The 17,891-nt window shown below is 44.4% G+C and overlaps 1 protein-coding gene across 2 annotated transcripts in view; it reads right to left on the minus strand.

Moving 5' to 3' along the window:
- Positions 1–371: 371 nt before the first annotated feature.
- Positions 372–17,891, minus strand: part of mapkap1 (MAPK associated protein 1) — a 38,543-nt gene continuing 21,023 nt past the window's right edge. For both annotated transcript variants that reach the window (XM_067258112.1, XM_067258113.1), the window contains 5 exons: positions 14,390–14,497; positions 13,743–13,883; positions 9,420–9,557; positions 3,379–3,476; positions 372–1,714 (listed from right to left, as the gene is read on the minus strand). In XM_067258112.1, coding sequence (XP_067114213.1) covers positions 1,592–1,714; positions 3,379–3,476; positions 9,420–9,557; positions 13,743–13,883; positions 14,390–14,497 — 608 coding nt within the window. In that variant the 3' untranslated portion in view covers positions 372–1,591. The remainder of the gene's footprint in view (positions 1,715–3,378; positions 3,477–9,419; positions 9,558–13,742; positions 13,884–14,389; positions 14,498–17,891) is intronic.

Genomic DNA, 17,891 nt, shown 5'->3' on the forward strand with positions numbered 1-17,891 from the left:
CACACCTGGAAATGACTCAACAGCCCGTTCTGCTTCAGATTATAATTTTTTGGGGGGTACTCAAGAGGCATGATTTTTGAGATGATGCAAAATGGAGGCTGGTTGTTTATGATGTGTGGTTGACAAGTTGTGCGGGAACTTTGGTTTATATGTATAAGACATGTTAAGAGGCATACAAGGATACAGTGTGTATCTATTTCTACAGTGGCAAAAAAATATAATTATTTCAGTTGTTTGCGTACAACCTACATACCTGAGTAGTAGGACAGCCCTGTCCAGTGGGATGGTGACCCATGTGAATGGGATACTTAAAACACTTATTTGACAACTTCACGTCTCAATTCCGAGAGAAAAAACAACCGACGCAAATATGAGCTGAATTCATATAATGTCATTGTATTAACAACATCCACAAAATGTTGTAAAAATGTCATACATTCCCTAACTGCCGAGACAGTCTGAACAAACATTAGGATCTGTTTAACAGACAGTGCTTAATTCATTAGCTTACAGTCCATAGATAAAATGCATAAACATTTATAGGTCACAGTAAAAAGTACAGGTAATAATTTCATTTGTTTTTGTCTCGGTTTCAAATCATAAAAATCTTTAATGGTCGTACCCCTCTGAATTCATCTGTGTTCTCTACCCTTGCTGTTGAAGAGTAATGTTGGAGGGATTCCTTTCATTTATAAGGTATTGTAATACCTTTTTCTAGCCATTTTATTAAAAATCATCATGATACCTTAGCAGAACTGACAATAGTATGACTTCCCCCACTCCTTTATAGAATGGTTTCAGGCACTGAAGTAATATGGCCAAAGCAGTTGTCATAATGATTTAAACCCTGAATCAATTTGCTATATACAAATAAAAATGCAAGGATGTCCCTTAACATGTAAATGTGGACCAATAGTCTGATAAAGTTAACATTTGGGTACATATATCAGGGCAGAAGCAGGGAATTCAAAATGCTTTGTCTCATCTTCCTAGTGGCTAAAGATGTTGGTCACCAGCCAACTCTATGCATCTGAGAGCGATGTGTCGATTTGATTCATCGGCAGTGGATAAACATGGTTTCGTATAATAATTCTGACATTGACACTACATTTTCCATCTTAATCCCCACCTCCAATATACAGTATGTGTTTGAGGGTTAAAGCTAAAGTCATTCAAAATAGTTCGAAATAAGTCCTGCTTTGTGTCTTTGTAACATTTGATTTGGACATTCTTTAAAGAGATAAACACCTTTGAGCCTTTTTATGATGAGCCTTTTCTGATATGGCTGCCAAATGGAGACCGTTATATGAGGAAGGAGTACAGGAAGCCCTTTGTATGTTTCTCTTGTTTACGACCTCTCTCTTCCACAACATGTTCTTTGCGCCCTTCCCTCACACTCCATCTTCCTCCTTTAAGTCTCCATCTCTCTCTCTCACTCTCTCGCCTCGCTCTCCCTTCGGAACCGTTTCTTCTTCTGTGCCAGTTCGTCAGGCCCTGTTCATGTGTCCATCGCTCTGTCCCTGGCTCAGACAGATAAGACGGACATCGAAATGATTTGTACGTCTCTCTCTCTCTCTCTCTCTCTCTCTCTCTACTGGCCAGACTTCTTCTCTTTCTGAAAGCTGAAGCTAGTGCGCCGGCTCAGCTTCCGTTGCTTCTGGGCAAAGTAGTCCGCTCGTGACGTGCTGGCCCGCGACTCCAGGATGTAGTTGACCTGAGAACAAGATAGTCATTTTGATGTAGAACTCTTCGACATAAGCATTAGATTTACCACCACCAAGCCCCCCCCCCCAAATCCACAACTTGCATTGAATACCCTAGCTCTGGAGCTGCATCTCCCCTTCACTCAGCTGAATTAAATAACTGTCAATATTTGGGGTAACAGTCTTAAAGTCTACAGATGGTTAGATAAATGTCGTGAAAAAGAAACTTCTATCCCATTATCCGTATCTCTTTCTGAGGAGACAACATGCCTGTGGTATTACCATGTGTGTCAGTCCCATGACACGCCTTGTCACATCCAGTAGATGTCACTAAATCTGAACATATGTTACTTTAACGAGAAATATGGTGATAACTCCCACCACTGGATAGCTCATAAAAAGGGCAAAAATTATGAGCTGGGAGAGCCTAGGTGATGATAGCATAGATAATTTTAATGGAGTTTTAACGCCTAGACTGGGAGATAAAACAGCAAAGCCTTTGGCCTTGAGAGGGACAAGGCCGTCACTCGACCGTTTTGAAAAGCGAAATGATCACGCGGAATACATCGGCGATGCTCTGTCCACGGTGCTTTATAGTCAAAGGTGTAAAAATACTGTCAATAATGTCGTGCCTTGTAAAAAACCCTTGACATTCATGAAACCCCGTGCTATGACCCAAATGGCTCCCACTCCTGTTTAATATATGTAGTCTTGATGTCTGGCTAGAATGTGCCCTAAAGGAGGGTCGACCCAGTGATTTGTGTGACTTGTCTTTTATGATGGTGGGAAAGGAGAAAAAGTCCACTCGAACAAGGGACGTATACAACAAGATAGTTTTGGAGAAACAATGGTGCCATTTACAGTGTCTAGATGTTGTTTTGGATATATGCCTCTTAAGATGTATTGTAAATACCCCCCCCCCCCTTTGATGTCATCATGTCATGACCCCAAGAAGATGCCACAGGAACACCAAGTAATGAAATCATTATTCTCTGCAATTTGTGGTCACACTGAGAGGTACCCCTGGGGGTCAATTCTCATTCTTAGGAGAGTTCCGAGCGATGGAATCGTCAGGGGAGGAACTTATTAAAGCGCCAGCTCATGGGTCACACCTGCCAAGCCTGGTGACACGCCTCGACAGAACAGCCCTCGTCGATGACATGCTACTTAAAGCCTTGTCCCCAGGGTCCCCAGGGAGCCAGGTAGCAGCGTCCTCTCAATTACCTGCAACCTTCACCCCACCTGCCCTGCCCTTCACCAGACAGTCACATGTCCTACTCTGAAGGGTTGTCATCTCAAAGCTCCCCTAAAAGTCATAATTAATAATCATTAATACTCATTAAAGAACACATAATTATCTTCCATATTCTAATTGCTAGTCGAATTATCGTACATGTTAGTAGAAATGCCTTGCAGCCTCAATCTACATTTTTAATAGGAAATTATACCTTTCTTTGAGACAGACAATTAGGTTTCCAACCCTAAGGGTACATAAAGGACTGCATAATAAGAACCAAACTGTCAATACATATCGATAGGACGGTAAATGACCGTTACAGACCTGAATTGCTTTTGTGACATGCGTGTGGAAACATTTATTTTACGTTTACTTTGAAACTCAAGTCTTGGCAACCCCCCCACCCACCCACATTTTACGACCCCCATCTTTTCTCACCTTGAGCACGATTTCATTGACGGTAGCAGCATCGGACTCAAAGTACAGTGGCCTGTAGTCGTGGCTACTGAGATAAGTCAGCTTGAATATTGCATGACCTGAAAGACAAAGAGGAATCGGTTTTTAGTCACCAGTTAGAATCCATAAAAAACAAAATGACCAATAAATAAATAATGTACGCTCAGCATGGTCAAGGCTGTGGCACCTTGTAACACCGAGTTGGTGTATCAGCTGTCGGGAGTGGTTATAAAAGACAGTGCGAATAAATGAATGGAAAATAAGTAGCTGAAAACTGCTAAGTCTAGAGGGTTGCAGGCTATATTGTTGACTGGACTTTTTCACTCCCTACACTCATTTCCTACCATGCAGAATTGATGTTATGATGTAATATTCACATGTGCAAGATCAACAACACCCATGAGGTTAGGTCACCACCCATGAGCTGTTTGGTGCACTTAAGAGAGCAAAAAACGAAGAGCGAAAAACCAAAACAGTTTAGCACATTAAAAACCTTGTGACGCCGAGACAGGTTTTCCAATCCAGGAGTAAAGGGAGACTTTAATTGAAGGCACATTAGTATGTTAATGCATTCATGTGACGTTATAACCGAATGAGGTGACGGGCTGAGTTCATTAAAGAGCAACAGCCCCTGGGAGGGAAGGAGTCGAGAACGCCTCAAAACCTGTAAAATACAGACATTTTATCAACGTTATCCTAAGATCCTTGCCCTTGTGCAGCAACTGTGAAGGACTAAATTATGTTAAGTCTTCGCTTTGCTACTTTTCTCATCTCTCTTTTCTCCCCTTGTTTATAAGCCTCTTCTCTCTGGCTTCTTTTGCTGTACCCATTTCATATTTCATGTCTAACCTTGTGCTCCGGACAAGCCATTCATTACTGTTAATGCATTGCACTCTGGTGTAAATCAACCAGGGGGCTCAATAAGAGAGTGAAGGCTAACATATGCAAATTTTCAAATTCCCCAAAGTATTCCCTCCCCCATACATCCTAGAGTCTAGCCAATTGGCCACAATCAATTACAGGAGATTTAAGTGGCCAGTATTAATTTATTTTCCAACTCACATAGTTCTTCAAAAAGGGGTATAGTTGATGTGGTACAGGGCCCTAGAATCATGCATTAGGGCAATAAAAATTCATGCAAAGACAATATGTCAAAGCTGGGTAGAAAAATTGTTCCAGCTAATGGATTCTCAACAGAAAATGGCTTTTAAGCAATTAATCTTTTAGTTGTTTTTATACCAAAAACCTTATTTTCATCATTAAAGTAGCTGGATGCCACAATCTCTACGTAGCTATATGGCGCAATGATCGAAAACACCATTAACATTGATCATGATTGTAAGAGCCTCAGTTGATATCACAATGATCATCTTGCCACTTTCTTGTCTCACTGAACAAACATCGACGTAGGATGCTTTTAGAGTGCTTGCATTCACTCCAAAATGTAAATTCCCCTTTTTAGAAGCAAGTGGAACTAATTTAGCTCTCAGCAATTGATTTCAAACTTCATACATACAGACATTACATTCCAATGAGACATTAAAATGAGAACCCAAAACAAATGTTGATGAAGTTTCAAACATATCCATTTGCCCTCGGTTTTATTGGTATCATTTCAATGCCATTGGCTCTGCAGAAACACATGTCAAGTTCACGCTCTGCTAGCCTTCGACACGACCCGGTGTGCGCGCCATTGTATTCACACAACAAGGCCATCTCTAAATATCCACCTTAGGGAAGGGTGAGAAAAAAGAAAAAAAAACAGGACGACGATTCAGGTTCCGGCAAAGAAGCTATTCTACCAAGCTGGTGATGTGGAACAAAGGTTCCACTCAAAAGTGGAGGAAAGTGGGAGACAATGGAGGAGGAGCGTTGTGGCTGTCTTTGCCTGAGCGCGGCACTCGGAGAGCGCGTCTGCGGAGAGGAGCAGGCCCTCATTAACTCTGACACCGGCTTTTATGTATCCCCTTCATTAGGGGGGTAAGAATAGAGATACTTTTCCAAAGAGTGGTGCTGAAAGCCATAACTGACGCAGTGGTGTGTAAAATGGTGGTGGTGAGGTGCACCCTGACACCTCGGCTCCTCCTTCCCATCCTCCTCTCCTTCATTAGTCCTTTTCTGCGGCTGAGCTTTTGTTCATTTGTACTTGTGTGGGCTGGGGGAAAGTCACTAGGGGATTTACACACACATACACACAAAAAAGATCTCTCAAACACAGCCACCCCAATCTCTACCAGTTAAAAGTTATCTTAAACTCACCATTGTGAGCACGGAACAATATCTGTATCAAAGAACAATGGCTACTCTATTCAGAAAAAAACCCCATCATACAATGCCAAATGGTGCTTCTATTAAAAATACAAATCAGTACTGTGTGAGAACCACTTGGTAGCTCCCCCCTGCCACCGTCCACAACCTAAAGAGGTCCCCCTTTGAAAGGTTCTGGTGGGAAAACACAATTGAGACCAGGACCTCTTTAAAACGACTTGATATATCTACCAAGACCCAGGCTCTTTCAACCATCTCTCCCTCCCCTAATCCTTAGAGAGGGTCCCTTGTGGCGTCGAGCCTTTAAAAACTGTTTTGGGAGCGCTTGATGAATAGATCAGAGGGGCGATGAGCACCTCTTCCCGACGTGGCGATCGTGACTCCCCCCCTCTTGCCGTCTGCACCTCATCAATCATGCCATTGTCTGATTTGAAAGGCAAGCCATGTAAGTGTCATATCCACTCAAAGCCGAGGAGAGACCAGCCAACGGGATGAGCATAGGATCAAATAAGACAATCTTCAATATAGTAGCGAGGAGGAAGCTCTTTTGATAGGTCCACGGATGAACGTTTGGATGAGGTGAGCTACGGCACGCTGTTTAATTGGGTAGCATTAGCTGTCACAATTCTTCTTTCAAAGTGGGTGAAAGCTTTTGACGACACTCACTTTTTGCGCTCACTTTGATAACTGCTCTTACATAATGCAAGAAGGGCATTAGGCGAGACATTCCCGGAATACAAAAGCATTCATAATACAACATATGTGGAAAAGATCGTTTAAAATTGCTATTCAAAAAGACATCAACGCCCTTTAAGTGAAAAAACAAAATGTAAAACACATTGTCACCACAGAATTACGATACCTCCCCTGCAGTGGAGATATCCTTTGAGTGCCAAAGGGTCCATAGTCCACATATTTAAATTTTAGGTATATGTTTATTGTATGCACCTTCCTGCCAAAGCAAATTCCTTGTCTGTGCAAACTTTCATGGCAAATAAATCCCATTCTGATTCTGATGAAAAAAACTCAACTGGGAAAAAAATTTAGGGGGGAGGGGGGGAGGGATGCAGGGGCGAGGGTTAGGTTTGCTGAAATTGATTGAGTGGGAAAGCCTGTAGGGGGTGGCATGACTGCTTGTTTGGTGATTAAAAGACACCAACCGGAGCAGTGGTCGGGTATGATACTGATTATTGGAAAATACGAGACGGTTGCCACACATGCTTCCTATTTAAATTCAATAACTCCACTCTTTCCCCCCCACCTGCTGATGTGACAGTGGACGCTTACCCTCAAGTTCAAGTTTCATCGTAATCATTTACACACTCCTGCGCTCCCCATTTCAAATTAAGACAAATGTCCACTCCGGTCGATGTTCTCATCCTCGCTCTCCTCTTTAGTCTCTCTCTTATTTATATAACACACACACACACACAGGCCTATTGAAGCAATACGTCATGGACATAAATATGTCCTGACATGTGCTACGACCCCACCCAAACAAACGTTCAACTGCATTATTGTGAGGTAAATGCTGTCAATCAGATACTTGAGCTGATTTACCACACACAAACATTCAACTTTGGCAATTTGAGGTTTTCGGGTTAGAACGTTTTTTTATCCATGACCAGTTTTGAATCTTTCTGGTGTCAAGGCCTGTGTCAAGTTCACTTTCAGCCTATCGAAATGCCAACTGGATACACTGTGAAATTGTGTGTGACCTTGGCTCTCACTAAGTAGATACCTGAATTTGGAAGTTTGGAATAGCAACTTGTCCTTTCAAAGCCCCCCTAAGAACACATTGCCTCCCGTTAGGGTCTCACAGCAGCAAAATGACAGTTCAAACAACAGCGGAAAACAAATCCGTGCCACTCCAGCTAGCTTGACGAAAGAAATAAACTGCGACGACTCTTAACTTTCCCCTTAGTGGAAGCGTCGGAGAGCAGCATCCCTCTGTTCCTCCCTCTCATCCCCCCCTCCCTCCACTCCTACATTAGCTGGCCTTCATTAATCTTCGTGCCGTCTTCTTTACCTAGTCATGTAGAACCGCTCGATGGGGGTAGAGAGAGGGAGAGAGAGAGAAAGAGAGAGAGGGAGAGAGAGAGAAAGGGAGAGAGAGAGAGAAAGAAGAGAGGGGAATGAGGGGGGGGGGGGGGCAGTGCCAATTACCAGGTCAACCAAGTGTTCAGCCCCAGTGACGCAGAGGAATGAGTCCTTACAGGAGGGGGATCTGGGTTGGAATGGGCCAATGAGCGGCTAATATTGATGGACACAAGAGGGATAAGAGAGAGTGGTATTGGGAGGAGGAGGGGGGTACAGGTTCAGGTCCACAGGGTGAGCTGGATGGTTCCTGAGTGGGGAAGAGGGATAAGGATAATAGCCTGTATGCTACGAGATCTATTGCTCTGAGAGGTGAGTGAGCAGCGTGGTGGATGAACTGTGGTCGAGTGACCAACCTTTGGCATTTTTGTCAGCTTTCATTTGGTAGTTAAATGCCATATCGTAATGAGGGTAAAAATAACCATTTCCCCATTTATTGTTAGACTCGCTCTAAAGCATCGGATGTCACACAGTGGACCTCCCTCCTGAGAGAGCCACAATTATCAGGTGATGCACACCGTCCCCATATCTCGATCTCGCACGCCCCCATCCTGACTCAATAGGCCCATCTGTTCCCACCATCCCACAATCTTGCCTCGACCACCTTTCTTCTGTCCAATAATATTAGAGTTCAGTGAGGGCAGTTTAGGATCTCTTGGGGTTGGGCCGGGTTTTCCCCACCACGGAGAACGATCTGAAGAAAGGTCTGTGGCGGAAGTTTTCAGAGAGCAGCTCAGTGGGGTTGAGGGGGTAAAGGGGGAGGGGGGTGTTACGAAAGGCAGGAGTGGATGGCTGTAGATTAGCATAGATCCGCTACGATGGCTGTCGATTAGCATAGATCCGCTAAAATGCTACGACGGCTGTAGATAAGCATAAATACGCTACGATCAGGGTTCTAAATTAACACCCGCCAACCCGCCAAATGCGGGTTAAAATTCATTTTGCATAGCGGATCATAGGAGGTAATAAGAGCTAGCTAGAGTAGTAAAGTAAAGTAAAAAGTTAACTTAATGCGGCGGTGGTTAGGACAAACTTCTGGGGGCGAGAAGAGGAACGAGGCAGGGGATGAAGATATTGATAGCACTAGAGAAACGAAGAAAAGAAAATGTAATGCCAAATGCCTGACGGGTCGGGAATGGCTTGTGTTTGACAATGAAAATGTTGTCATGTTTTGTAAGGATTGCCGCATGTAGTCTACGCAGTCTTCTGTAAATACACTGTTCTTAATAAAGAGTATATTAGGTCAGTTTAATTAATGTCTGCTTAGGACAAAACGTAACTGTAAATGCATGGGCAGGAGTCAATCTCATGACGCGAATGGACGTTTTAGCCATTTACAATAAATCGTGTCCTTACTTAGTCACGCGTTGGTGATTTCACATACCCTTGCATCATACTTCTGTGCTTCATTTTACTTAATTTTCTGTGTTTTTCATGCCAACAATGTTAATAAAATGATCAAATGCATTCAGTGAAACTCATAATTGTTCTTATTTTCACCGGAAAGAATTTAGCTAGTGGAAATTCTGATTGCCACATTGGCTGGTGATCAAAAAAGTTAATTTAGAACCCTGGCTACGATGCTACGATGGCTGTAGATTAGCACAGATCCACAACGATTTTGTGCATAGAGACGGATGTAGCAATGCACAACTTACTGGGGCTCCTCTCCTCCACGAGATCACAGGCACAGAGGTGGTCCGAGTCGATGGAGATGGGCTTCTGTCGGATCCAGAACTTGGTGCTCGTCTTCTGGTTGGTGACCGGGTCGATCTCAACCTTCTCCCCCGAGACACCTGGGGAGAGGAAGGGACAAAGGGACGAGAGTGAGAGTAGATACGTTTATATATAATATAGACCTAGTATAACATGACGCGGTAGACAAAGTCCAAATAAGTGGCCAGGAGAAGAGCTATGACTACAAGATGGATTGTTGTGGGTTAACAGTAACATTGCTTTTCTTATCCAATTAACACAAAGCGATGACGAGGAAGCATTTGACTTTTATTGCCATCCTTTCATTTGTTTTGCAGCACAGTAAGTAATTTGCCCGCCCCCTTTGATAAACACCTTAATAACTAACACTGTGCCAAATAATACAAAATAAGTCATAATAAGTGAAGATATTTAGTGCGAGTATTCATTAGGCTGATGTAAGACTTATTTAAAAAGCCCGTACGGTTCATTATTGTTTTATTATCATCTATGTATCAAGTCGATGGCCATAAAAATAGCATCTAATACTGCCTATGCAAGAAGACTTGATGGAATGGGGACATCTCAAGCTCTTTCAATGCCACCAGTGATGACAGTTTTTTTTGTTTACATTGCAGGTACTGTACTGTGTCTCTCCCTCTGCCTTTTGTTAGCCCTCTTCATTTGGTTATCAGGCGAGCCATTTGGTTGAATGACAATTGCACTTTGATGCTCTTCATGAAGGCAGTGGAAAATAGAGTAGGCACACACACAGCGTGATATGCCGACTTGCTGAAAAGGCGCACACACACGCACACACACACACACTATGCTGGTCTATGACAGATGTGTCAGCTGTCAATCACAGAGCTGAATGTGAGGGAGTGCAGGCAAAGGGCGATGAGCTGAACCTCGGCTGTCAATCACGCGACGGTCACCATTTCCACAGGGAGCAGAGATCCCATCCTGCATCGTGGGGTTCTGGGCACCAGCGAAGACTATTCTCACGGCTTTGATATCCGGGGACCAGTTATTGCGTGTTGTGTTTTTGAAAACTGAAATTTCAGTTAACTTTTCAACTTTTACTGGGTCTTTAAAATGCATCGATTTATAGTATAAAAATTAAAAAATCTTCACTGAGATTATTAGCTGAAAAAACATCCATTCTCCTACTTGCTGCTTCATACAAGTCAATAAAGCCTTTTTTTTAACTTTTTTTTTTTACAATCCGAACACGTATTCATAGATGGATAGTGGAAACACCAACCAATATGCATACGTCCAATGCAAACCCCATTAACGGGCAAGATAAAACATTGTATTAAAGAGAATAATTCTTTACCGGAATGACAATTCAGGATCTCTATGGGAGAAGCACTTCAGATTTAGATGTCCCTGCACAGTCCCATTCTCACTTTGACTCTATACATCTCCGCCAATGCTGTAATATGGACTCAGTCACTTGTATTGATGATAATGGTTATTAAATTGCACCCCCTATTTTTCCTCGGCCACATGGAATTGGTTGCTATAACAAGCCCTAATCCAATTCCATGACAGAGACCCCGCCTAATGCCATGTGAAGGAGGCAGATTGAGCATCACATTGAGGGTTATTAGAAAAATTAAGACATGGGGGGTAAGGGAGGGCACCCCATGTACCCTTCCCCTTCGTAGACTAGTTCCGCCTCCCAGAACCATTAGCCCATTCCCGTACTAGGAGAGGGTGGGGAGGGCGTCGTGGCCACGCGAGCCGCTGGTGAGTGAGTTGTTCCCGACCCTAACGAGAGACGACACGTTCCCAATAACCGCTCCGGTAATTCGGCCCATTCGTTTCCCTCGCCGCGCTTAACAAGCTTTATTAAACCGGCAGCATTGCATGGCTGCCGCCGCCATCTTTTATCATTTGCATCAATTACGGAAGAAAGGGGGGGGGGGGGGGGCGCTGCGTCCCCCTACTCTCTCCATGGGTAGAGGTCGACCCAACCACTGACGTAGGGCGGAGTCAAGTCTAGCTGGGAGAGTAGCATCAGTTGACGGGTGGGCATGTTAAATAAGTTTAGGGTAAAGCAGTAGACAGCCAAGAGTCTGTTCCAACTGAATACAAATGCTTTCTCATACATTAGTCCACATCTATGGACTGCATAGGTAAACAGGAGCATGGACTCGATGACAAAGTAGTGCATTTCCCTGAAAGTTGGGGAGATGTCCCAGAATTTGAGTCTGAACAGGTACAACTACTGAGCGAGTTCTGTGCTCCGGCCTAAAGGTCACATGATCTAGGGGGACTGGCTGTAGAAGTAAACTCGTGGGTACACGGTGTAGCGTACAAAGTAGTGTAGAAACATGGCTGTTGGTGGCATGTTCTCCAGAGTATGGTAGTGTAGTGGATTCATTCTAATCCACCTCTAGACTCCTCACCTTTAAGCCGTTAAACAGCTCTCCACTCAACCATTTGTTTTTGAAAGATCTTTCCTAGGCCTGTGCGACCTTTTCGAATCTGACCGTGGGCCAAATACAAGTCGAGTGTGCACGCACGCACAGGGGCCATCGCCGTCGGTGCACAGACACCCAGGCATTGTCGTTCCGCCCTCACACACTTGCTGTCAGGACGGTTACATGCAGGTGTGTGTGCACGCACGCACTCCGAGAGCTATCTGTCCGCAGAACTCCTCTCGCACAGTGGCTGGTGCCATCCCCTCCTCTACCTCTCCGCCGCAAGGAAGTCTGCCACATACACACACCTCCCTTTGTATAACAGGGACCCGGAGAGACAACCAGAGCCGTCTGCATGCCATTCAACCTCCAACGCTGCCGTTTTTCTTTTTATTTGGGTGGGTGGATGGGGGTGGGGTTCCAAATTACCGGCATGCGCTAATCAGTAAGAATCCTGGGAGTGTAGCTATTCTTTGTACTGTTCCAGCCTGTTCTAAAAGATGCCGCAAAGCTCCGCACACTGACAGGACCAGGAAAATGAGGTGGGAGGGAGGGAACGCGTTTGGGTCCAACAAACACTACCCTACGTACGAACTAAAACCCCTCAAAAGGTTTGTCAGCTCAGCTTACCGCCACCTTTTTGCCTCGCCGTCCCCGAAACTTTGTTTAATCTGACACGGCGGCAGGGTATCTGTTGGCGTTTAAGCCGGGATGTTCGCAAGCCGCCGTCTGCTGATGAAACCCCAGGAACTCCCCCCTATCTCCCAGAAACACGGGGGCTACCGTCTGCCAGGCGTTGACGTACGGGGGGGGGGGGAAACATCTGACGTGTCCTGCGTTTAAGACCCATCCCTTGTCAGACTAGGGATTGGAAGCACCGCAAAGCCCTGGTTTAACGTTCCACGATATCGGTTTGGGTAGAAAAGCTGATAAATAACTGAAACTGCGAAAGCGCTACCGTGCCGTTATCTGCAGGACGGTAGAAATGTTAGTGCGCTACAGCTAGTTGAGTCTTAGGACAAAGCTGAGGACAAAAGTCTGGGTCCAAGAAGGGATTACCTCAGTTTCTTTTGTGACCCGCACGTTCCTTGTGATTCACATTCTTGTCAGTTTGACTACAAAAAGCTTCCTTCGTGTACAGTATTTGCACTATATTTAGAAATAGAACCGTGACCAGATCTGATATTGTCGTAATGGCCACAATTGTAGCTATTCTAGTGATGGAGGGGTGGCCATACATGGCGACATGGTTCCTCTTCGTGCCTGTGGCCATCATCCCTCTGTCTCCTCCTGGTCTGAATTAGCTCTCATTACGACCATCACATAACCCTGGCTGGAGTAGCCACGGCAGCAGTTACCATGGCAGTTCTCGGTAAACAACAAGATGGATGCTGCTTTCAAGGAAGTGACCCTGTGCCCTTGGGCTGACCTGTGACGATGCCGTGATTGGTAGGGTTTGGTTTCATACCCTGGTCGTGCTTGTGTTCCCCCGACTGAAACCTAACCTGGGCCGAGGGCCTGCCTGACTAATTGGAAACAGAAAGCATGAGAGAGGGGAGAGATACAATTTGGGAAAACCATTAAGGTATAAAACGGAAAAAAAAACTTTTTCTTTTAACATACCCAGATGTTGGACCTTTGTTTCCATTGTTTTGAATAGTTGCTTCTAATAGTTTTTGTTGGTCAGTCATTTGTGATTGATTTTGTTTGAGATGTTTGCATTCTTTCCTTTTTCCATCTTTATTTGTAGAACCAGAAATTGATGCCTTTTGTGACAAGGTTCTGATATTTGGAACAATGGATTGAATCCTAGGGAGTAGAGAGTGTATGTGTGTTTGCATTTCTGTTTACCTAGCTGTACGTCGGTGGTGAAGCGCAGCTTGTGGATCATACTGATCTTGAAGGACTTGTAGTGGTGGCTGCTCAACATGTCCTGCACCGTGGTGATGTCGATGGGAGGATCCTCCTCCGAGCTCTCCTCTCCTCTGGAGCCTGGGAGAGGGGGAGGAGAGGGGGAGGAGAGAGTGAGGAGAGGGGGAGGAGAGAGGAGAGGAGAGGAGGGGGAGGAGAGAGAGAGGAGGGGGAGTAAAGAGAGGAGAGGGAGAGGAGAGGAAGGAGAGGGGTAGGAGAGAGAGAGGAGAGGGAGGGAAACAGAGGCATGAGAAATTCGACAAAAGAGAGAGAAGAAATAAGAGAGGCATGGAATGGTGTTAATAGTGAATCATTTTGGCATGTCTATCTCTACGCTTTCTCAATCGTGCCATGAAGAAGAGGTCTGGTAACATGGGGAGGCAACATCAAAAACCCTTTAGTAAAGTCACTGAACTGGTGCAAAATAAAAGACCTATGACCCTTGACAGGCCAGAAATGTGCCCCAAATAGTGGCTCAGCACAGGAGAATATTATATCCAAATACAGAGCCCTAAAGTCCTCCAAAAATAGTCCAATAAAATACAACCAGACTGTATCCAGCAGTTTTGACCAAAGCAAATACTCACTGTTTTCTCTGACCAAGCAGAACTCCAGGGTGCTCTGGCTCTCTAGGGTGCAGTCCAGATCTACTGCCACGTTGGGTTCTGCCTGCCTCTCAAGTCTGTACATGGGACCTGAGGAAGAAGGAAGAGTAAGATGGAGACAAGTGACAAAGATGGGTCCGCAAAACTGCTGGCTCATACCGGGGCATTTTTACAGGACTGTTAAGGAATGTGTACGGTCCCTGTTAATCTATTGCTTTTATGATTTCCACAGAGAACACATCCGAACAGACTGCGAAGCTCCGCACCTGTGAGTTAGGTTCAGTACAGAAAATGTCCCACCCTCGAGGAAATGGCGATGTATTTTTTGTGAAGCAGCCTCCAATAGCTGACAGAGTGGATGTCCACAATTAGCTGCCACACACAATACTCTTTGGCTCCCACCACACTTATCAAGACCAAGGGCGTAGTGGTCACCACTCTTGCTCTACCTCTCTTCCCTTTCTCTCTCTCTGCTCTCAACCCTGTCCCGTGCATTACTTGCTCTTTCAATGGCAGCCAAACAAGGGCTGCATTCAGACTCTCACTGCATCCCCCCCCCCCCCCACCCCCCAACTCCAACCACGGAGACTCTTTTCATCTCAGTCCTCAGGCATGTCAAGGTCACGGTGCTATGCCGTATTTAGAGAAGCCCGATTAGATTCGCAACCTTTTCCTTTTCCCCACGACCAGAAGTCTTGCAGTAATGGGGAGGGACCCAGTTTGGGCTGACCTCTTTGGGGGCATGGAGGAGAGATAGCCAGATGCAATTATATCACTGAAAGGGGACCGACAACGGAATAAAGTGAAACTGTATGGAGGTAACATCCAAATGGTACTGTACTGGGGGCTGAGGGAAAAGAATTGGAGGATTTTCTATTACGGTAATGCTTTGAGGTTGGGGGAGAGGTTAGTGGAGGGGTTGGGAGGGAGGGCTGGCAAAGGTACAAAGGTTTCTATTACTCTATGACATATACAAGGGCAGAGGTTAGAAATGACATAATGACAAATTCAAGGCACTACAGGTACTACAGTGCCGAGTTAAAAGGCTGATGATATTACATCAACAAGGGCAAGAAAAAACATCTGGGTAGTTTACTTTAAGGACGAAATGTAAACACGGTGTTGACACATACAAATATATCCTTTATGTATTTAATTTGTCGCGTGTATTTTTCCAAACTTTGTATTCCAATTTGATGTCTTAGCAAACATACAATCGCTCATTGAAACTTACAGTTTCTCGACCTTCTGAGAAGCCAAAAATGCACTTAGTCAGTGATAGCTTGTGCACTTTATTCACAACAGAATCAATTTATATGTAGACAATGTGATCTTGTTGCTTGGGAAATAAAAAATGAACCAGAGGTCTTTTTAAGTAGTAGCACTGGCATATAGAGATTGGATTAACAAGTAAACCGGGGACGTGGGCCAGGCACATTGCATTATATCTCCAGGTATAATTTAATCCACCTTGTCCATCTGAATCAATATGTTCTGTCTGAACGATGGCACAGGAAAGGTAGACATCTTGGTAGCACTGTGTAAGAACACCCTGCAGTGTCGTGATATTATATTAGAAGGCTTAAAAATCTACCCCGTAACAACGCATGTGTGCGAAGAAAGAAAAGCGTGTATTGTTTTCTTCAACACAAGAGGACGGAAGAAAAAAAATATATATACACAACAGAAGCCAGTCAAAGTAGGGCAAAGACTTTGGGCAATATTTACCCTTTCGCAAATACCGTGGGTCTCGAAAATGTCAGCCGGGTGGCGGCGAGCTAGCGATCTGCGGGGAGGAAAGTAATATGCCTCTTTGAAAGCCCTTGAGGACATCCTCATGGAAAGGGAAACAAACATGGTCGGGATGCACAAAAGCAGGACTCCTCGCATGACGGCGGTTGAAACGTCGCAACTTCGTGCTTAAATCTCCAAACTTGCAAAGTAACTCCAGTTCTTTAGGGAACAAGATAAGAGACAATGCACGTGTGGTAAGATTTCTCTGTCTCTTCTGGAAAGGCCGCAAACCTTGAGGGGTCACTGTTGAGATGTCGAGTCTGAAGTGAAGGGGGGGGGGGGGGGGGGGGGGGGGTGAAAGAGTGTGACTAATGGTGAACACAGAAAGTGACCTTTTAGATTCCTGCCTGCCGCAGAGATCCGTGGCGGAGCGGGTGCACCTCGGAAAGAGGACATGACGTGACCTCAGAGATTTATGCCCTGCTGACTAAAACCACATGCTGAGAAGTGGACGCTGTGTGAGCGTGTGTGTGTTTCAGCGTGTGTGTGTGTGAGAAATTGTAAAAGTGTGAGTGAGTGCTTTCAGAAGGCCACATAGCAGGTGTAAGTTATCCAATGCCATTGAAAAAGTAGATATGGCTTCAAACAAGTAGGACACAACAAATAAAGTCCTCTGACTAAATCAAAGTTTAAGTAGCCACCAGCTGCTATTTTTTTGCAATTTGGGAATACTAGACTTCAACTTGCCAGGACATGGTACTATACATGTTGGTGTCTTACACACGCATCCATGAAGATGGAGGATTAACAAATATGACAAGAGCCATGAGAGAAACAGTACTTTGGGGGAGCCATTAACCCCAATATCCCATCGGCATACAAATGACAGTGCTCAACCACAGGTACACATTATATAGACTGATAGAAAGACTGCACTACCACCGATCATTCTGTTATGTTATTTTGCTCCAATTAAACTATAAAAAAGTGTTATATATTGATATATAAAATAAAAATTTATAAAAAAAACATATATACACATTTAGCCTACGTAAGCAAACTATGCATGCACAATGAAAAATGCTAAAACAAAAAGGAAAAGAAAGCCTCGTTAAAATAAACACATCGAACTCTCAAACAACCAAAATGTCCCACCAAAAAACGAATACTGTGCAGAACACACATGCCTCTCTCCCCTAGCACCAGACCTCATTTGCAGTTCAAACACATGCGTTGTCCCAGGCCCAGCCATCACCTCCTTTCCAAATGTCACCACAGTTTGCCCGATAATGTGCACAAGCCCCATTCAATACCCCCTTATCTACTGGCACAGACCAAGCCATTTTATATTCCACCCCCCTCCCCCGCCCCCTCCCCCCAGACAAACACACACACACACACCTTCTGAGACGTCATATTTCATAGCGTAAAAAAATTCACTTATGTTCTATTCATTCCGGTGTGTCTTTACACGTTATAAAAATGTGCACAGTATTATTGATTATGCATTATTGTCGTTATAAAAATATTTGGGGGAATTATTGATTGGACAATTTCTTATGGACTGGAACTATCCGATCATAAACACATGGAGGGAAAAGAGGGGCTGTCAGAGATAAGCATTTTGCCCTTAAGGAGAGAGAGGTCGTGTCACCTTGCAGAAGCAAAGAGATGAATTTCATAAATAAAATGTCCGCAAGACTATATTCAAGTTCACAGTCTGGATGTATGACTCTTGATTGCGACGTTC

This window comes from Osmerus mordax, chromosome 20, assembly GCF_038355195.1.
Source record: "Osmerus mordax isolate fOsmMor3 chromosome 20, fOsmMor3.pri, whole genome shotgun sequence".
NCBI lineage: Eukaryota > Metazoa > Chordata > Actinopteri > Osmeriformes > Osmeridae > Osmerus > Osmerus mordax.